Genomic DNA, 22,315 nt, shown 5'->3' on the forward strand with positions numbered 1-22,315 from the left:
CTAAAAAGAGTAAGAACTCTTAGGAACCCTTAACAACCAAACAATTTTTTTAATTTTCTTTATATATTAACATTATTTAAGAGTAGTTTTATCATATTTTATATAAAAAATTTTGATTACATATATTAATCACAAGTTTACATATATATAAAATTTATGTACTAACAAATTTAAATAGGTGTAAAACAAAACATAGATATGTATAAAAACTAATTTTCAAAACTGTAATCGTAGATATAGATATACATAATGATAAAACTACTCTCAAAGAACTCTCAAAGATACCACCGCAACCAAATGGGACACTGGAAGCGTAACTGTCCCGACTACCTTGCTGAGATCAGAATGAGGAGGGCCAAAGGTGAAGGCTCTTCTAGAGGTACTTCTATATACGTTATTGAACTTTCACTGTCTCTAGAAACACATGAATATTTGATACCGGATGTGGTTTCAACATCGTTAATGTCTTGCAGGAGCCTGAGATGTGGAAGAAACTAAATAAAGGCAGCATGGAACTCATCGTTGGTGATGGGAATAAAGTACCAGTTTTGGCAACTGGAGTATTTCATTTTACTTGTCCATCTGGCCTTGTTTTTCCTTTCAATAATTGTTTGTATGCTCCTGGTTTGACCAGAAACATCGTTTCAGTTTCTTTACTATTTGAACAAGGTTTTAAGTATGTTTATAATGGCATGGCTATTTTTGCTTACTTAAATGATATCTTTTATTTTGAGGCTAAACCTCGAAATGGTATTTATGAGATTGATGTTCAAACTAATAATAACGTATATAATCTTTCAAAACGTATCAGATCTGGTATCAATGATACATTTCTATGGCATTGCCGACTTGGTCACATAAGCAAGGCACGAGTTAAAAGACTCCAATCCGAAGGGATTCTTGAATCCACAGGATCAGACTCTTTTAACGACTGTGAATATTGCTTAGCTGGCAAACTCGCCAAGGACTCTTTCACTCATAATAGTGAACGAGCAAAAGATCGGTTAGGACTCATACATACTGATGTGCGTGGACCTTTCAGAACCATGTATAGAAAGCATGAAAGATACTTCGTTTCTTTTATTGACGATTATTGTCGATACGCTTATGTGTATCTCATGAAACACAAGCATGTAAGTTTTGAAAAGTTCAAAGAGTTTCAAAACGAAGTGGACAACCATTAAGATGCTTCGATCAGATCTAGGTGGAGAGTATCTCATCTCAGAGTTCATCAGTCACCTAAAAGAGCGTGGAATTTTTTCACAGCTCACTCCACCCGGCACACCCCAACATAATGGCATGAGCGAGAGGAGGAATCAAACTTTGCTAAACATGGTTCGATCGATGATGTGTAGAACTAACTTGCCTCACTCTGTTTGGTGTTTCGCCCTTATGGCCGCCGCTCGCATTGTCAATCTGGCTCCAACTAAGAAGGTAAACAAAACCCCATATGAGATATTGCATGGGCGAAAGGCCAATTTGTCTTTCCTTAGAGTATGGGAATGTGATGCATATATCGCAAGTGAATCTGATGACAAACTCGATCCCCGCGACGTAAAAGTTGTTTTCGTTAGATACTATAACCAAAGCAGTTATTACTTCTTTCATTCTGATAAAAATTCGATTTCTATTAAGAGGAAATGCCACTTCCTCGAGAAAGAATTTCCCGATCAAGGAACTAGAGATAATTTTGTCGATCTTGAAGAAATTCAAGAACCAAAAACAACCGCTGAGGAAGTTGGAGCATCTGATCAACAAGTTGTTGCTTATACATAAGACATGAACACGAGCGTTCGCAGAAGTAGTAGGACTCCTATACCAAATTCTAAATACTTATGGCATTTAGATGTAGCCGAGTCTAACGAAGAACCTACTAACTACAAATATGCTATCTTGGATCCGGAATATAAGAAATGACAAGATGCCATGAATGCCGAGATGCGGTCTATGCATGATAACCATGTTTTGGAACTTGGTTGAGCTACCCCCGATGGTCGGGCAGTAGGGAGCAGGTGGAGTTTTAAAAGAAAAAATGACATGTATGGAAATGTACAAACCTATAAAGCACGGCTAGTCACGAAAGGTTTTACTCAAACTCAAGGTGTTTAATATGATGAGACCTTTTCGCCCGTTGTTATGACTAAGTAAATAAGGATATTGCTTTCCACAGCCGTGTACTATAACTACGAGATATGGCAAATGGATGTTAAAACCGATTTTCTTAATGGACACCTTTCTGAAGATGTCTATATGGTTCATCCTGATGGTTTTGTCGATCCCAAATATCCTAATAAGGTGTGCAAATTGAATAAGTCAATTTATGGACTTAAGCAAGCATCTCGCAGATGGAATCTTCATTTTGATGAGAAAATCAAAGAGTTTGGTTTTATTAAAAATTAGGACGAGCCTTGTGCTTACAAAAAGGCTAGTGGGAGCACTATATCTTTCCTCATTTTGTATGTGGATGATATACTGATAATTGGAAACAACATTCCTATGCTTAAGGAAGTTAAGCACTGGTTGGAATCTTGTTTTGCAATGAAGGATCTTGGAGAAGCCGCATATATTCTAGGAATAAAAATCTACCGAGATAGATATAAGCGGCTTCTAGGGCTAAGTCAAAGTACTTACATAGACAAAGTAATGGCACGCTTCTCAATGGAAAACTCCAAGAAAGGAGCGGTTCCAATGAGTAAAGGAACCGTGTTGAGCAAATCGCAATCTCCGGAAACGGGCATTTAATCAAATCACATGCAAGAAATTCCATATGCTTTTGCGGTTGGTTCTATCATGTATGCTATGTTATGTACTAGATCTGCCATCTCGTATGCCTTGAGCATGACCAGTCGTTTTCAGCAAAGTCCTGGCATTGCCCATTGGACTACGGTAAAGAACATTCTGAGGTACTTGAATAGGACCAAGGATATGTTCTTGGTGTTTGGAGGAGTGTAAGAGGAGCTAACTGTAAGTTGTTACACTGATGCTAGCTTCCAGGCTGACCGAGATGATTCTCGCTCACAGTCAGGATTCGTTTTCACTCTCAATGGAGGGGCTATTTATTGGAAGAGATCCAAACAGAGTGTGGTGGCGGATTCAACCACCGAATCTAAATATATAGCTGCAACTGATGCTGCTAAGGAGGCTGCTTGGATGAAAAAGTTCATCACCGACCTTGATGTGGTCTCGAGTATCAACAAACCAGTCGAGGTGTTCTGTGATAACACAGGTGCTATTTCTCATACCAAAGAGCCTAGGTCTTATCACAGAGCGAAGCACATCCTAAAAAAGTTCCACATTATTCGAGTAATATTAGAACGAGGTGACTTCATAATAAGAAAAGCAGACACAGATCAAAACCTAGCAGACCCGTTCACTAAGCCAATGACCCAGGACAAGCATGATGAGCATAGAGATTCTATCGGGCTTAGATATGCTAGTGATTTATTTTGATTTAGTATTTGGATGTATGAACGTTTAAGCAGTTGTACTTTTTAGTTCACTTTTGATTTAATGGTTAAATGCAAACGTTGAATGATACAACTGTGTTCTTTTAATACGTTTATTCCTTGAATATTATATTCTAAATAATCCGTAGTCAATCAGATTCGTGGTTATGATTCTGAATTAAGATTATTCTGAATTTGGACTCAAGGAGTTGACTTCCAAACTCAAAGACCTCATTATGAATGACGTTGGATGTAACTCGCATCAAATCATCTTCATGGATCTTGATCATAGGATGTTTTGATAATGGTATACTCATTTAGTATCCTTAGTCCTGAGATACATATTAGAACTTGTGTTTACCGAAGAGTATTCTTTGATCATGTTAAACGCTGTCGCGTAACTGCCAATCATAAAGGCATTGATTAGGAATATTCTGGAGTTCAGTGAGAGTTGTATGTAAACAAGATGGGATTCTGTACTCTTACATGAAATGTAACATTTAGAAATCTTGGCGCCGTCGTTGATTCAAACAGGTAAAGTGTGAGGCCTCACCCAAACTTACTGTCTGTTTGATTGGACCACTTTGACTTAATATCGAGAACTACAATATATGAGATTGATATGATCCATGTCTCATTGTTCAATCGATGTCTCATACATAAATGATAGATGACAATGATTACTATAAGTTCATTATCTTGCAATAATGTATTCCAAGATATGTTGGTTAATGAATTTAAAAATGTCATACTCAGTTGGGGACATCTATGTGTAGCTAGAGCACCTCTAGCTGCCAACGTTGTGCTACTTGATCCAAAACCGTCCAAGTGGGAGACTGTTGGAAATATGGACCAGTTCGGGTCAAGTCAACGCGGGCCGACCCGGTTATGACCCGCGAGAGTTACACCGGGGATAACGAACATCAAGCCCTCTTAAATTAGTTAACCGGGCCAGATATAATTAAACAAGATTAAATGGTGGACAAGGCTTTAAGTGTGGTGATTGGGCTCACGGCCCATTCGGTTTATTAACAACTAAACCTAATTGTTACCTATATATATAAGGGATATTATCTCATAATATAATCCTAAACACACAAGTCTCTTACAACACTAAACCCTAGCCGCCGCCACAGCCGGTCGCCACCTCCGACCGCTGGAACCACCGCCGCCATCGGAACCACCGCCGCTGCCGGAACTACCGCCGTTGCCGACCACCGCTGCCGCCGCTGCAGTTATCAGAATCTCCGCCGACCGCGGATACCGCCGCCGGAATTTTGGTTCAGTCACCTTTGGTCTTGTTGTGTCACCTAGCATTGTTCTTTACTCCTCGGTATCTCAACCAGTTATTCGTAACCGTGGTACACTTAAATACAGTTATTTACGTTTATGGTTGTTTGGTTATTTAGATATTGTACTCGTATTTTTGTTACCGGATCCTGTTTTTGTTTTGTTATGGTGGTTAATCATTATTCCGATGCGCTCGTTTATTAGTTAATATGATTAATAAAAATGAAACGAATATTAGAATCAGGTTTAAACCGTTAAAACCGTTCTTTAACCACCGTTGAAACCCAACAGAAAGCACGTGTATTCCACAGTCCACATACTTTATGTAAGTAGATCATGTAATGTTTAGTTTAAATTTCAGTTTCATACGGTTTTAATGTTTTCAAATAAGTTTATTATTTGTAGTATTATTTTCGATTCAAGAGATGAGAAAACACACCCTGATGGAATCAAATTCTGGTGGGATCGTGAAGATTGTTGAAGAAACGTGGATCTACTCACTGGTAGCAGATCTACTTTCCTCGGGTATGATTAAACTGTTTCACCGATGGTTCCTCTGAATCCGTGTTCTTCCACCTACAAAATGAACAACGCCGTTACTTACCCCTCAGAAAGGGACAGAGGGGTCCTCTTTGGGGTAACCCTCCGGCGTGAGAATCAGTATCTTTGTGGAGAAGATAATAATGTGTGAGTCAGTGAATCTCAAGAGTATTGCTGAATCGCTGAATACTCTTGATTGTGTGACTGTGTGTTTTCTGTAACTGACTGTGAGTGAATATAATTCAATATGATTGAATGTGATATCACTGCTTGTAACTGACAATGATTGAGTGTGAATGTGTCATCAAAGTGGAGTTGATGCTGTATTTATAGTGCTAGGGTTACCACCGGTTGGGCTCAACCTCGTTGGCTTCCTCCAATCGCACTGCGCCACGTGTCCTCTGGGACACCTGGCGCTTTCTCGTTGGTTGTAATCACGTGGTAACACATGTGTCATGCTGAGTTGTCGACCTTTCATTCGGCAGCTATCAACATCAGCATATTCTTTCTCCTTAAAAAGATACCTTCTGGAAGGTTGTCTGATGTGCACAATCAAGGTTGCCCTAATCCTGATTTGGATAAGGACGAGGTTGATTATGTGCACGTATGATATGCACTCACCCTGAGGATGCGCGGGGTCTTCTCTTTATTCTCACGCGCAGATATTTCATGCGCAGATGTGATATGCACGAGCATGTGATATGCCCCGCGCGCTGATGCGCTGCGCGCATATGTGATGCGCGAGCATATGTGTGCCTGGGCATATGATGCCTGAGCATGTTTTGTATGCGCCATGCGCATAGGTTTTGGCTTTGTGCCTTCATAATGTCTTTATCTTGTGGGTTGACCCGCCTTGCTTGGTGTTGAGGCGGGTACATACCTCTTCAAGCCCCCCCAGTCTAATGTGTGTCTTATCTCGCGCGAGCGCGGTAAGATGGATATTAGACTTACTGATTTTTGTCTTTTAATGGGGTTTTGTCGTTTTCCTGGTTGCTTCCATCGTTGCGCGAAGTTCTATCCATTTGGTTGAAAACGAAGGGTCCAAACACGTGGTTAGTTGGTGGTGACGTGCGCCGTAAACATGTCAGACGTTTCGTGTGCTCGAGGTGCTACAGTTGCCTTTCACGTCCCCTCACACAGCTGTCTTGAACACGTGTCGCGCTCGCATTGGTTAGCACCTGCGAGTGGGGGCGCGTCTCTGCTCCGTGGCAGGTCGGTTACAATTTTATGTCCCCTCAACAGTGTTAGGGACACGTGTCGCGCCCTCGTTGGCTTGGACCCGCGAGTGGGGGCGCGTGAAATCCGATCAGCTGCCACATTTCTCTCTCCTGGGCCTATAAAAGGAGGCCCTTAGGAAATTTTTATCTTCATCTTCATTGTTGATAATTTTCTTGTTTCTGCCTTTCATATTCTGAATTGAGTGTTTTCATCTTTTCGATTTCTTGATTATCTGCTGCTGCAGTTGTATGTCTGATAGTTCAGACTCGTCTAGCCCCTCAATCACCTCTGTTGCCTCTCGAAGACGCCGTGTGAAATCTGTGGTGATGTCGACATTGAAGCAAAAGGGGAAGGGGAAGAAGGTTGTTGAGACCACATTGGAGGAAGTAGGGAGGACCAAGGCCACCAAAAGGTGGAATGAAATCCCCTGCAAATTGAAGCAGGCAGATCTCGACAACCTCATCACCTCTCAGGGCTTTCCCACCCTGTTTGGCTGCATGTTGCCTAGGTCCGGGCAAACGGCGGCGGACCCGCCTGCCGGCTATATATCCCTATATAGCCACTTTTTCACCCACTGCAACCTTCGTCTCCCGATGACAAGGTTTGTGGGTGCACTGCTGAAGTTCTATGGGATTCATATATCCCAAGTCCATCCGTTTGGACTCGTGCGCGTGACTCACTTTGAGTTCATGTGCAAATCCCAGCGCGAGGAACCCACTCCTCGGCGCTTTCAGTATTTTTATAAGGCCAAGATCCAAGACAATTGGATCTCTTTTATTCCTCGCAGTCAGAAGGTGAAGTGCTCCACTGTTTCATTCAAGAGCCTTCATGACTGGTCTGAGAGGTTTTTTTACATTAGGGCCGGTGTGATCCCCATCCGTATGACCATGCGCTCTATCACTTCTGCGCCTGCGGATGAGGGTGTCCTCAAGAACCCAACTGGCGCCTGGGTTAAGAAACTGACCGCCGAACCATCCCCCGCGAAGAAAATTTGCGAGGAGGCGCTGGTTGGGGTCGGCATGAGTAAGCTTTGGGCCGATAGCGCGCTTGAGCCCGTTATCCAAGTCGACGGGTTGTGTAAGTTAATTTCATTGGTTTATTTATTTTTTCTGCGCGAACATAATTCTTTTGCTGATATCACTTGATTTGTTTTTGCGCAGTCACCAAGGATTATGTCCTTGCCGCTTATGATGAACAAGTGGAGGGTGGCTCCGTCGCGCTTGGCGCTGGGGAAGTTGGTTTCCCAGATCGCTTCGATGACATGTTCATCCCAGTGGATCTGGAATTTGACTTTGACAGTGACGCGCCTGGTAAGCCTTCACACTTATGCTCATTCCTATAGAATATCCAAGTTTATTAACAGTTCTGTTGGTTGTTTTTGTAGATGCGCTTGAAAACTACGAGCTAGAGCTCGCGGAAGAGGAGGAGGAGGAAGAGGAGGCGCCCCTACTGAAGCGCAAAGCTAAGGGGAAATCTGGCGCAGGGGCCAGTAAGAAACAGAAGAAAGATGACACCCCTGTCGCTCATCCCCATGCTCAAACGAAGGGACCTAAGGAAACCCAGGTGTTTACCACAAAGGTTTCTTTAGCTTCTCTGCCTGTGAGAGTGGGCAGACCTCCTGTCCACTTGAGGTATGGTGGCGTCGCCTCCTCCTTTCGCGCGGCTGAAGAGAGAAGCAGTGCCGCGCCTGCAACAGGTGTACTTTATTTATCTTCATCTGGCTGAATTGTTATTAAACCTTTGCTCCTTTAAATGTTTGCAGAGGCAGCGACGGTAACAGATCAGCCGCAGGCGCCACAAGGTGCCACGGCTGCGCCGGGGACTCCATCGAAGTCCCCTGTTCTACCCTCTGAAAAGGGTAGAATGGATTTTATGGCGATGTTCGATGCGCGAACAGAATTGCGCCAAGGTAAGTTTTGCACATATGTCTTCTGAATTTTTCCCTTTGGAGTCAGTCATAAACCATTTTTCCTTGTTTATTTGTTCATAGGAGTTGTAGCTGGCGCCACAGTTGCTGGTGATACTCCTGGCGCCGCTGCCGGCGCCGCTGGTTCTGGTCCTGCTCCTGCTAGTGCTGAGTCTCCCCTTATTGGGATTACCAAGGAGCAGGAAACCGTATTGCGCGCCGAACTGGCGGCGTCGAGACCTCCCTCGCCTCCTCCTACGCGCAGCCCTCTCCGCGATGCTGGTTTGGAGCCCCCCAGGTCGCAGGAGAAGAGGCCTATTCAAGAAGATGAGGAGGATGAGGGGGCTCAAGCTGAGGGCTCCTTGGGAGACCGCGCCAGCCCTGCGATGCCACAAGTCTTCGCAGTGCATACTTCTGGTGGGGCTGGCGCTGACTTTTCTGCTTCATCCCCGCAGGTATGTTTTAATTTGTTGCTCCGCTGCGCGTACCTCCATATAAGTATGTTTTATGACTTAGAACATTTCTTGTGTTTTGTAGGAAGGTGACCACGTTTATCGCCCGAGATGGAATATTAATGAAGAAAGTTCCTTCCAATCCATGGGCGTATGCGAGGACTTCTGGGCTCATGCCGTGCCTCCTACTGAAAGGAGGTATCAGGAGGAGCGCACTCGCGCTGACTTGCTCAACGATCACATTTTCGCTGGGTCAGCTTTCTTTGCTGCCTCCCAAGAGCTTCATCGCGATTATATTAAAGTACGCGATGCTCTTGTGGCAGCCCAGCAAGAGGCTAAGGTGGCTGCCTGGAACCTTTCTGATGCTCGCGCACGAGCTGAGAAACTCCAGGCGGAGCTCAGCGAAAATAGAGCAAGTGCCAACACCGCCTATATTAAGCGCGGGCATGAGCTCCAAGCTGCGCGGGAGAAGCAGCAGTTGGCGGAGGCCGAAGTTGCCAAGTACGCGCGTAGAGTGCGTGTCTTGGAACAGCAGGCTGAGGCGCGTGACCAAGCTATCGTCCAGAGTATCACTGAAAAATCATCACTGGAGAGCGAGGTTGCGCGCCTGAAGAGGGAGTTGGCGGCCGCGCAGGCCGATAGAGATGAGGCCTTGGCGACGGCGGCGTCCAGCCAGGAAGCACTTGGTGCTGCGCAGGCGGAGAAAGAAAAAATCTTGGTGGCAGCAGCGTCTGATAAGGAGGAGCTACAAAAGACTAAGGAAACTGTTGAGTTATTAAACTCCCAGGTTCCTGTCCTCGAGACGTCTGTTGCTGGCCTAGCGCAGGATCGCCAATGGCTGGTGTCACAGGGCATAACTCGCTGCGCTTTGGCGATGAAATATTCCGCCGAGTTTCAGGCCCTTGTGATGGACTGCAATGCCGCCGCGCGCTTGGTGGGCCGAGCTGAAGGGTTTACGGATGGGTATGACTATGGCATGTTGAAGAAGAACCCATCCGAGTACCCTTACAAGAGCGACGCGGCCTGCGCGGACATGGCCACGGTGGGGGAAAAGTATATGAATACTCCCATCCCCATCCTTATGCAGGTACCTTGATCTCAATGAGTTTTACTTGACTAACTTTTCCAAGTGTTTTGTACTCAATATTTTTCTAATGATTTTGCAGATAGCTGCGCTTGCTGACCAGCCCGACCTCGGCGCGCTAAAGAAGTTGCTCGATGAATGCGAGAGGGCTGGTGGCGATGATGGTGGCGCGGGGGATGTTGCCCCTGCCAGCGGCTCTGGCGCTGCGAATAAATCTGCTCCTGCCACCGTCGTGATAGAAGACTCCAATGAGGAGGAAGAACTTGACTATGGTCAGTTCGGAGATGAGGAGCAGGCCGCGTCAGATGCTGCGGGAGATGATGAAGGTGATGAAGTGGCTGACGTCGACGTGGAGACTTGAGAAGCCCTTCATCAAATTTCACATATTTAATTTTTATACTTGTAATTTGTAACTCATCATACTTGTAAATTTCAATCCAATGGAATGAAACTTGTTTTCTCTTTTTCACATCTTGCGCATTTCCATTCATCGCTTCATGTTTGCTTGTAGATATAAGATATGCTTGCACGTTAAAATAAGAACAAGGTTGTAAGGAAAGTATTCACTTAACCTCTGTTCTATTTTGTTTGTGGTTTCGCAGTATCTTGCTCATGCTGACATGCGCGCTAACTTTTCATTATTTCTTTTTTGCGCGTCGTTGTCGCGCGGTATTTATATGGAAGTATGAGTTTAGCCATTACATGTCATCGTGTGTTACTCAGATATCCACTATGATTCCGCGCGCGACCTCGACCTGAGACCTTAACATGATATGGCATGTACTTTGCCTTAGTTGTGTTTAAGGATTTTTATGATCAGGCTGCGCTGGATGTAAGATGGATGTTTGTGAGTGTTTTGAGCTAAGGCTCTTTGTTTTGGGCTAAGGCCCTGACGTATTTAGAGTTAAGACTCATTAACGTGTTTGAACTAAGGCTCGTAGGTTTGGGCTAAGGCCCTGACGTTTTTAGAGTTAAGACTCATTAACGTGTTTGAGCTAAGGCTCGTAGGTTTGGGCTAAGGCCCTGGCGTTTTAGAGTTAAGACTCGCTAACGCGTTTGAGCTAAGGCTCGCGCATGTATGTTTTACTTCGCTTTATTTTGCTTTGAAGTCAATATAGTGTTGTCATATTATTCCAAATTAATAAAGGAAGTGTGAAACATGTATGCAAAGGTAATAGAACAAATATTGAAAGATAGCGCGACACATATTGAAAGATAGCGCGAATCATCATTCAAGATGGCTTAAAAGCCTTGATTACATATTTGAACTTTTTACATGAAGCATTTTCTAAGTTGTGCCGCGTTCCACGCGCGCGGTATCTTTTTTCCATTCAAATCTTTTAAAGTGTACGCGCCTTTCCCCAAATCTTCTGAAATTTGATAAGGTCCCTCCCAATTGGGCGACATTTTTCCTGGGGGTATTGCGCGACTAGCTTCATTGTTTCGAAGGACAAAATCATTTTTCTTGAAGTGGCACTCTTTAACGCGCTGATTATAATATTTTTCCAGCTTTTTCTTGTATCTGGCTTCATTAATGATAGCCGCTTCTCTGCGCCCTTCAAGCAAGTTAAGGTCCAATCTTCTTTCGCGCTCGTTATCAGTTTTGCTCATCATGAGTACCCTATGGGATGGGCATCCAATTTCTGCTGGGATCATAGCCTCTGTCCCATAGGTTAGGCTGAACGGGGATTCGCCATTGCTAGTTTTGCTTAATGTCCTGTGCGCCCACAGGACATTAGGTAACTCTTCGACCCAAGAATGGGATTCTCCCTCCAACCTTTTCTTCAGCCCATTTAGCAAACTTTGATTCGCGCGCTCCACTTGGCCATTCCCCTGAGGGTGGTAGACGGACGTGAAGATTTGGTTGATGTGCAATTCTTTGAGCCAGCTTGATATCTTCCTGTCAGTGAATTGTTTGCCATTGTCGCTCACAATTTCCATAGGAAGGCCAAAACGGCAAATGATGTGGCTCCAGATAAATTGCTTCATCGCCTCAGCTGTGATTTTTGCTAGTGGCTTGGCCTCAACCCATTTTGTGAAATAGTCTATCGCCACTACCAAAAATTTCACTCGCCCTTGCGCTTGCGGCAGGGGCCCCACAATATCAATGGCCCATTTGTGGAAAGGCCATGCGGAGGTGACTGGAATCAAGTTGTTCTTTGGACGCATGGTGTTTGGCGCGTAGCTCTGACATGCCTTGCATTTTTGGATTTCTTTTAGCGCATCCAAGTACATGCCTGGCCAATAGTAGCCTGAGCTCATCGCCTTGGCAACCACCATGCGCGGACCAGCGTGTATTCCACAGATTCCTTCATGAATCTCCCTAATCACATAGCTTGCTTCTTCAGCATCCAGGCATTTCATGAGCGGTCCAAGATAAGAGCGCCGATATAATGTACCATCAAGTAATTCATAGTTCTGTGCCTTATGTCTTATCTTTCTCGCCTGTGCGCGATCGTCCGGTAACTTCCCCTCCTTCAGGAATTCCATTATTGGAGTTATCCAGGATGAAGGGGTTGTATGAATTACAAGGACCGATTGCGTTTGCACTGACGGGCTGCTCATTACTTCCACCCTGACATCTTTGCCAAAGTGATCAAAATTAGTTGATGCCATTTTACTCAACGCGTCAGCGGACTTGTTTTCGCTGCGCGAGATGTGTATGATTCTGAAGAAGTCAAACTGCTCAACGAGCTTTTTTGCCTGCTCTAGATACAGAGGCATTGTGTTCTCCTTGGCGTCATATAGGCTGTTGACCTGAGCAGCTACCAAGTAAGAATCAACATGCGCCTCTAGTCTTTTAACCCCAAACTTGCGCGCGATGCGCAGACCAGCCTGCAGGGCTTCATACTCAGCCTCATTGTTGGTACTCTTGAAGTCCAACCTAATAGCATAAGTATAGTCATGATTATCAGGGTCCACCAGTTTGAGGCCTGCGCCGGACCCTTCGCTGTTGGAGGCTCCATCAGTGAATAGCCTCCAAACATCTTCTTCATCATTTTCTCGCGGAGGGTCTACCTCGCGCTGAGCTTCTTCAATCTTTCCCTCTGGGATTTCCGTGATGAAATCCGCCAAAACTTGACCCTTTATCGCTGGACGGGGCTTATAAGTGATCGTGTGTTCACCTAATTCCAGCGCCCACTTTGTCAGCCTTCCGGAGAGCGCGGGGCGTCGCAAGACTTGCTGGATGTTGTAACCAGTCAGAACTTCAATAGGATGACCATTGAAGTATCTATGGAGCTTGCGCGACGCGTGTGTTAGTGACAAAACTAACTTTTCCATGATGGAATAGCGCGTCTCAGGGTCTGTGAGCACCCGACTCACATAGTATATTGGCGTTTGGATCCCCTTGCGATCCACCAATAATACTGCGCCGATCGCGCGGTCTCCAGCTGACAGGTACAATGTAAGGGTTTCGCCAGGAAGTAGAGCTGTGAGCGCTGGCAACTTTATGAGACATTCTTTTATCTCAGTGAAAGCTTGCTCAGCCTCAGGCGTCCACTTGAATTGGCTCTTCTTCAAACAGTTCCTCAAGGTGTTAACGAATGGAGTAGATTTGCTGGCGTGGTTCGCTAGGAACCTGTTGATTGACACCAATCTACCATTCAGCTTCTGAACCTCTTTCATGGTGGATGGTGAAGGCATGTCAAGGATGGCTTCCACCTTTTCAGGGTTCACCTTGAAACCATCCTTAGTGACCATTACACCAAGAAATTTCCCCTCTTCTGCGCCGAAAGTACATTTGCTCGGGTTGAGCTTCATGTTAACCTCCGTTAGGCGCTGAAGAGTTTCCTCGATGTCTTTGAGCATTTGTCTCTCCTCCCTGCTCTTGATCACCAAATCATCAACGTAGACTTCTAGATTTCTTCCGATTTGTTCACTGAAAACCGAATCCATAAGTCTCTGATAGGTTGCGCCCGCATTCTTTAAACCAAAGGGCATTTTTGTGTAACAAAAAACACCCTTGTCGGTTCTGAAGGCAGTCTTGTCTTCATCCTGTGGTGCCATTTGAATCTGGTGATAGCCTTTGTAGGCATCCAGGAAACATTTGAGCTTGAATGGCGCAACGGAGTCCACCTTTGCGTCGATGTTTGGGAGGGGGTAACAGTCTTTCGGACATGCTTTGTTGAGGTCCTTGAAGTCAATACACATTCTCCATGACCCGTTGCTTTTCTTTACCATCACAGGATTGGCTACCCATGTCTGGTATCGGATCGGGCGGATGATGTTTGCGCGCAACAGGTCCTCCACTTGCTCATTCATGGCCTTCGCCTTTTCATCCCCCATGATTCTCTTTTTCTGAGCAATTGGCTCCACCGACTTGAACGTGTTAAGAGAATGTTGCGCCAAGTCTCGCGGGACCCCTGTCATATCGGAGTGTTGCCACGCGAAAACCGACGTGTATTTTGTGAGCAACTTTTTCATTCTCAATCTCGTGTCGTCTGAAATGGTAGCGCCAATTGTGATCGTTTGCTCTGGGAATTTCGGGTTTAAAATCCACTTCTCTGGCGCATTGTCAGCCATTGAAAGTTTCATTCTCCCTTCCCGCGGCGTGCTTGTCACTGCGCACAAATGATCGCGGTAAACAAATGTTACGCCTGTTGGTGTAGGGAACGCCAATGCGCCGTGCGCTGGCGACGGTACAGCATTAAATTGAGCAATCGTTCCCCTACCCAGGATCATATTGTGGCATGACGTGGTGGGCAAGACCAAGAAGTTGACAACTTCGGCTCGCTTGTGCTCATCATCCCCCATAGTTAGTTCAAACTGAATCTGGCCTAGGGGATGTATGATTTCATTTGAGACACCACAGATTGGTGCGTTCACAATTTCGAGCCGCGCTTGGTCTGCCGGGTCTAACTTTCTGAAACACTGCTCATACATAATGTCAGATTCGCTTCCAGTGTCCACCAGGACCTTTGACACTTCGTAATGAGCAATGTGTGTGGTGATGACGAGAGGACTGCTTATTGAAGGGCCTCCCCTGATTCTTGGGAAGATGACTTGCTCCTCGCGCCAATCTCCGTGGATTTGCGCGCTTCTTTTTTTTGACGTCTGCCCTTGTCGTCCCCCCTCAGCCACACAGATTCTTTTATATTTCTTGTTGGCAGAGGCTCCTTCCGGTTGCTCATCTTCTATTCTTTGGTTTTTTACCAAGTGAGCCAGCCTGCCTGACTTTACATCCTTCTCGATCGCATCCTTTAAATGATGGCATGCATCGGTGTTGTGGCCCGGGGACCTGTGAAATTCACAATATTTGCCACTGTTTTGCGGTCCCTTGTAGTGTAGTTGTTTGGGGGGCTTGAATTGGACATTCTCAGTACTTAACACCTGTGAAGGTGTTTTAGTGAGGGGCGTCCATATTCTTGGCAGAGGTCTGCTAGGATCTCTGCCGCCCTCCCTCTTGTCACCCTCCCCGCGATTACGAACTTCTTTTTGGGGCTGTGGTGAGGTTGGTTGCGCTTGTTTTTCCGCGGAAGAAAAACTTGTTGGCTGCAACATGGACCATACAGAGTTCTGTTTGGCCCTCTTCTCTTTGCTGCGCGGTGATTCTGCCTGATGCGCTCTTTCTCTTGCCCTATCTTGGGCAATCTGTTTCTCATTTCTCGCGAAAACTCGCGATGCCTCCATTAACTTGGCCCACGTGGTGGGCATACCATCTTTGCTTACGAGAGCCCTGCGGAGTTGATCACTGCGCGCGCCTTGTATAAAGGCCACGCGCAGGAGCTGCTCAGTTATACCCCCGATTGCCAGGGATTCCTGATTGAAACGAGTGATGTAATCTTCAATCGTTTCATCATTCCTGCGTATGCAGTGCATGATGTCATCAGGATCGCGCGTGTGCCTGCGCTGCTGTACGAAGTGGGCTTGGAACTTTTCTAATAGTTCCTCGAACCCATCAATCTGCCCTGTCGGCAAGCTCTCGAACCATACCCGTGCTGCGCCCGTGAGGCAGGGAGCAAACATATGACACCATGTTGGCATCGTCCAGCTCTCTAGGTTTCCCGTGTTATAGAAACCTTGGAAAAAGTCATCTGGATCTGTTGTGCCATCATATTTGCCCAGACCACTTGGCATCTTTGTCTTGAGTTGGATGGGAGCCTGCGCGATACGCGCAGTAAACTTTGAGTGTTTTACCAGGATGGCTGGTCTGTAGGGCGTGGTTACGTCTACTTGCCCTCTGACCGGTGGGCTGTACGGCATGTGCAGATCCAGATCTGCTCTGGCTCCAGGCGCCATGTTCACAGGCGCGCGGAGCTGTGAGCCTCCTGCATGAGTATCCCGTGTCTTCCTCATGCTATGCACTTCTTCATCACTGAACTCAGTGTGTGCAGTGTGAACAGAATGTCCTTCTTCCGGCGCGCGCGGCCTCTTTGTAGTCTGCTTATCAAAAGCTTGCCTTTGTGTTTGGTCGGCTAGCTTCTTCTGCTTGACCATTTCGTTGTACTTTTCAATCAGACGCCGCTGCTCGTTTATGAGCCATTCATTCGGATCATTTGCTTCATCTTCTGGACCCATTGGTCCTTTCAGCTTCGCGCCGGCCATATTTTGTAACGTGTGATCGTCTGGAGGAGTTTCAGTCTGGCCGTGAGGGGTTGTGACGAAGGGACGGTTGCTGGTGGTACGCGTAGAATCACGCGGAACCCTCAGAACCTGCTGTCCGTCGTTAACACCCTCACGTTCAATATCCTCCAGAGCTTGATCAACGTTACGAACTCCAGAAACCACGGTGATTGATTTTTTTGTAGATCTGGATGAGATCTGATTGCCGTTTGTAACAGTGGATGGCGCCAATGAAGAAACGTGGATCTACTCACTGGTAGCAGATCTACTTTCCTCGGGTATGATTAAACTGTTTCACCGATGGTTCCTCTGAATCCGTGTTCTTCCACCTACAAAATGAACAACGCCGTTACTTACCCCTCAGAAAGGGACAGAGGGGTCCTCTTTGGGGTAACCCTCCGGCGTGAGAATCAGTATCTTTGTGGAGAAGATAATATGTGTGAGTCAGTGAATCTCAAGAGTATTGCTGAATCGCTGAATACTCTTGATTGTGTGACTGTGTGTTTTCTGTAACTGACTGTGAGTGAATATAATTCAATATGATTGAATGTGATATCACTGCTTGTAACTGACAATGATTGAGTGTGAATGTGTCATCAAAGTGGAGTTGATGCTGTATTTATAGTGCTAGGGTTACCACCGGTTGGGCTCAACCTCGTTGGCTTCCTCCAATCGCACTGCGCCACGTGTCCTCTGGGACACCTGGCGCTTTCTCGTTGGTTGTAATCACGTGGTAACACATGTGTCATGCTGAGTTGTCGACCTTTCATTCGGCAGCTATCAACATCAGCATATTCTTTCTCCTTAAAAAGATACCTTCTGGAAGGTTGTCTGATGTGCACAATCAAGGTTGCCCTAATCCTGATTTGGATAAGGACGAGGTTGATTATGTGCACGTATGATATGCGCTCACCCTGAGGATGCGCGGGGTCTTCTCTTTATTCTCACGCGCAGATATTTCATGCGCAGATGTGATATGCACGAGCATGTGATATGCCCCGCGCGCTGATGCGCTGCGCGCATATGTGATGCGCGAGCATATGTGTGCCTGGGCATATGATGCCTGAGCATGTTTTGTATGCGCCATGCGCATAGGTTTTGGCTTTGTGCCTTCATAATGTCTTTATCTTGTGGGTTGACCCGCCTTGCTTGGTGTTGAGGCGGGTACATACCTCTTCAATTGTGAAGACAAATATAAAGATGGTAAAGCCTGAGTTCAAAAGAATATTTTATCGAACTTTGAGACTATGAGTATGTATTTGTATATATGTATTTATACATAGGTCAAGTTATTTTAGAAAGTGAGACAAAATAAGAAGTATAAGAAGAATTTATAGAAAAAAAACCCTAATAAAATAATAAAATATTATAACGACAATTATAACTCAAAATTTAATAATACAACGAAAAAAAAGTAAAAACAAAAAAATGTTCACTGTCTTCATCGTTCTGAAAAAAAGACAATGTTGAGGGAAAAAGATCGTTGTGTCCTTTTATTTTTCATTGGGTTTTTGTTTATTTTCGTCATTGATTATGTATTTTCCTCGAAATTGTGTCTTTATTTTTTGCTATTGTGTCATATTACTCAACATTTATTTTATTTTGTTCAACATTATGCTATATTTATGATTTCTTGTGTCTTGTTTTAGTTATTATTATGTGTTTATTTATTTTCGTAATTGTGTCTTTTAGTGGTTTTATTTTGGGTTTGGGGGAGGGGGTGGATGATAGAGGAAACAATTTAGTTTTTAAATTTTTTTCGTTTTTTATTTACATTTTGAATTATGATCTTTTTAGAGTTTTTTTAAGAGCCATAAATCTTTCTCACACTTCTCATTTTTGTCTCGCTTTGTATCTTAACTTTTCCATTCATATATATATATATATATAATTTGTTAGTCTTAGGAATAATATTGATGTGGGCCCAAGTGTAGAAGACCGGACCATGATGTTTCTGAAGGCCCAAGATCGCGCTTCTAAAGGTGCTGCACGGAGATGGGCTTAACTTGGGCTACGTGCCTTCGTTTCAAACGTGCTACCAGTCAAAACAACCATTGAAACGTGGGCCAAGTTGTGGTAACCAGACATATGGGGGTTATCCCATTTATTTTTCTGAAATAAGCCTTCTAGATACACTTTTGGGCCATTTTGTGTTTTTCGTCAACTTTTTGTGTTTTGTTTTGGGCTGTTGTTGGGCCTTTGGTTGTATGTGTTGGCCCAAACCTATTTTGAATTCTCTATTAATATGTAATGAATGCTTGTGACCAATCATTGATCAGAATTGAATAATATTACTTTGATTTTTCAAATTCTTGACTTTTGGGTCGAATTTGGGGGTTAGGGGAAGGATCTTCACGGGTATTCCAAGAATCAACGTGATTAGCCTTCAGATTTTCGTAGTACGCTGCATCAAATATTCATTTGACAGTATGATATTTATATATGGTTTGCCGGTTTAAACCGATGTTTTAGTAAAAACCGATGTTTCAATTTTCAAACCAACCATCCAAAATTATCAGGCTCAAATTACTGGATTAATGTGGTTTAACCGGTTCAACCGACCATTTAATAATGGGTTTTAAATCATTGATATGTATGTGTATTTTTTATTTATTTTTGAACCAGTTTTCAAAAGCTACATATACCCACATGTTTATGGTTAGCACGTCTAGCTAAAACTCAAACAAGACAGAAAATCTTTTCTTTATTTTTTTTTCTTTCACTCCGTTCTGGCTGGCTGTGTCTTACAAGTTCAATGATAGCTGGCTAATAACCTTCCCCTTTTTTTAGTCCCATGCACGTCAATTTTTTCCCCTCACTTGTCAATTGCCTTCCAACCATTTTTTCAACTTTTTATTTCTTTTTAGTCCCATGCATGTAAAACCTTAATTACAATTTCTTACAAATTTCAGGTTATAAACTTTTCACTAATAATTAACATGTCATAGGTATCATTTAATCATTTTAATTATACTATTTTGTTTTCTAATAAATTAATTTAGTATGCTTTTGCATTAACACGTACTTTGGTGACTTACCACAAATTTGACATCCTAAAGATCAAAATTTGTCCCCTGTGAAAAGGTACTCTTATGTAGGAAATGGTATAATTATTTAAATTCGATTTTCTAAAAACTGGAGGAAATGATGCATATTTATGGCATTTAATAAATGTCAAAACAAGACTAGGTCCAGATATATGTTAAATAATTGAAATAACAATAAATATACGAAACAAAGGCTATATAAAGTGTTAGGAAGCAATGACAAAAACATTCCAAAACAAACTAAACACAGAAGCAATGACAACGGCATTCCAGATCAATTTGGTTGCTGTTGTATTTTTCTCAGCAATTTCATTCCAACCATGCTTTGTGAAAGCAAATTTTTACAGCGACACTTATTTCAACTGGGGTGCCAAGCATTCATATATTTTCGGCAACGGAGACGATCTTAATCTGGTGCTGGATAATGTTTCAGGTACACATCATCCATCTCTAGTTTCAAAAATTCACAAATGAAAGTGTTTATATAACTTTTAATTACAGGGTCTGGTGTTCAATCACACAAGGCATACCTATTTGGAAGCATTGAACTGTTAATCAAATTGGTTCCAGGAAACTCCACAGGAACTGTCACAGCATATTATGTAAGTGCATTACCAAAACCGATACACGTAACAATTACTATGCACAAACTCGAACTTATCATGATACTCACTCTTTACTACTATTATGGAACTATTTCAGCTTTCGTCTACGGGTGATTATCATGATGAGATCGACTTTGAGTTTTTGGGGAACTCAACAGGAGAACCTTACACCATGCACACAAACATCTTTACCCAAGGCAAAGGAAATAGGGAGCAACAATTCAAGTTATGGTTTGATCCGACTGCCGATTACCACAACTACACCATTCACTGGAACCCCAATGCAGTTGTGTTTGTTAACCACTCTTAACTTATCTTTTACTCCAAAGTCCAATGTATGTTTGGTTTAAAGACATACTTTTCCTAATCTGTTTGAAAATTACACTAAATGTAGGTGGTATGTTGATAGCATACCAATTCGGGTATATAGAAACTACAAAAGCGAAGGAATTGGATTCCCAGATCAACAAGGAATGCAGGTGTACTCTAGTTTGTGGAACGCTGATAATTGGGCCACGAGGGGCGGTCTAGTGAAAATAGACTGGTCGTGTGCACCTTTCAGGGCTGGTTTGCGCAAGTTTAATGCAAGGGCTTGTAAGTGGAATGGACCATTTAGCATCTACCAGTGTGCCTATCCTAGCAAAGCTAATTGGTGGAACTCCTACGTGTATAAGCAATTGAACTGGGACCAACAGGGAAAACTCAAGTGGGTCAGAGATAACTACATGATCTACAACTACTGCACAGATTACAAGCGTTTCAACTGGCAGATGGCTCCTGAATGCTCCAAGCCACAGTACTAGACGAACTTGATACCCGCCCATGAACAATGTATTTCTATTCTTTTTTGTCATCATTCATTTACATGAACACCAATTGAACTATTCTGTTGACATATTGCAACAAGGGAAACATGATAGCTACTTTTCAGTGTTTTGTTTAATATAAACTAGACCTTAATTTACTCACCTATTATGGAGAATATTTAGATATGAGACCTTAATTTACTCACCTATTATGGAGAATATTTAGAACAATTATCAAATAAGAACAACTTTAAGCTGATTAACCCAAATATTAAATGCATACAACTAACAATAAATCAACACATTTATAAAGAGAAATATAAGAACAGTTTAAGTGAAATGTAACAGAAGACAAGCATAATTTGTATACGATGACGTGGGTACCCATAGAGTTGGTTAGGCACCAAGAACAAGAGAGAAGAAGAGAAACTGATTTGGGACAGATTTCTAATTATATTCTTATTCCTTTTCTTAAACGAAGTTACAATATAGAAGAAAACCAAAGACATAAAATAGGAAAAGATAAACAATAAGAATAAATAAACTTAGCTAATAAAATATAATCGTATCAGTCTACCATAAGTTCTTCAATCTATTGTGCATGCTTTTGTTTTTTATTTGTTATAATTTTTATTTATGGTTTAGTTAGTTAATGTTCCTCCGCCTATATAACAGTGACATGACAGTACTTTTTGTTAACTAATTTCCCTTCACTACACTTAGTCTAATGTTACAACATGTCCTACTTCATTTACATCTTTTATATTAGTTTCAAAGCTAAAACTGAAAGCTTTGCGCCCATAGCAAGTAGCAGCGGGCGATCTCTATCTTGCTAGCTAGGATTAGAATAGATTGATAACATAAATGCACTTTCATTTTATTTTTCTTTTTTTCTTTTTTTCCATGGTTCTCTTCTTTATATATCATTGTCCAATATGTTAGCACATCAAGATTAACCACCAAACAAGATAGAAACTTTTTTTTTCTTTTTCTTTTTTCCTTTTTGTTGGTGACTTGGTTCATTAATCCACCTTATGGCTGGTTGGCTATCCTACAAGGCCACTCGTAGCTTGCTAATAACCTCGAACTTTTTTAGTCCTATGTACGTCCTTTTCCTCCTTGTCACATCTTAATCGCCCTTCCAGTCAGTTTTCCTACCCTCTTTTTATTTGTGCCAATTCAGGTTATAAACTTTCTATAGCATGCCAAATGTGTCGTTCTCTCATTTTAACTATAATATTTTATTTAGTATATCTGTTTCCAATATACAACTCAGTGAGTCAATCTTCAGGATATGAATTTAATTGCCTAAACTATCGCTTATATTCTTGCACCGCTTATGGAAATGTTCTTGCTA

The 22,315-nt window shown here is 43.2% G+C and overlaps 1 protein-coding gene across 1 annotated transcript; it reads left to right on the forward strand.

Annotated features, from left to right (window-relative positions):
• The first annotated feature begins 19,802 nt into the window (after nucleotides 1-19,802).
• LOC143537704 (putative xyloglucan endotransglucosylase/hydrolase protein 26) lies at nucleotides 19,803-20,955 on the forward strand. The gene is made up of 4 exons (XM_077031410.1): nucleotides 19,803-19,980; nucleotides 20,049-20,149; nucleotides 20,250-20,443; nucleotides 20,547-20,955. The coding sequence occupies exons 1-4, from the start codon at nucleotides 19,803-19,805 to the stop codon at nucleotides 20,953-20,955; spliced, it is 882 nt and encodes a 293-aa protein (XP_076887525.1).
• Nucleotides 20,956-22,315: the final 1,360 nt, after the last annotated feature.

The sequence above is a fragment of the Bidens hawaiensis genome, unplaced genomic scaffold (genome assembly GCF_021521415.1).
Source record: "Bidens hawaiensis isolate Kalapana, Puna unplaced genomic scaffold, B.hawaiensis_p1.1 tig00011307_1, whole genome shotgun sequence".
Taxonomy (NCBI): domain Eukaryota; kingdom Viridiplantae; phylum Streptophyta; class Magnoliopsida; order Asterales; family Asteraceae; genus Bidens; species Bidens hawaiensis.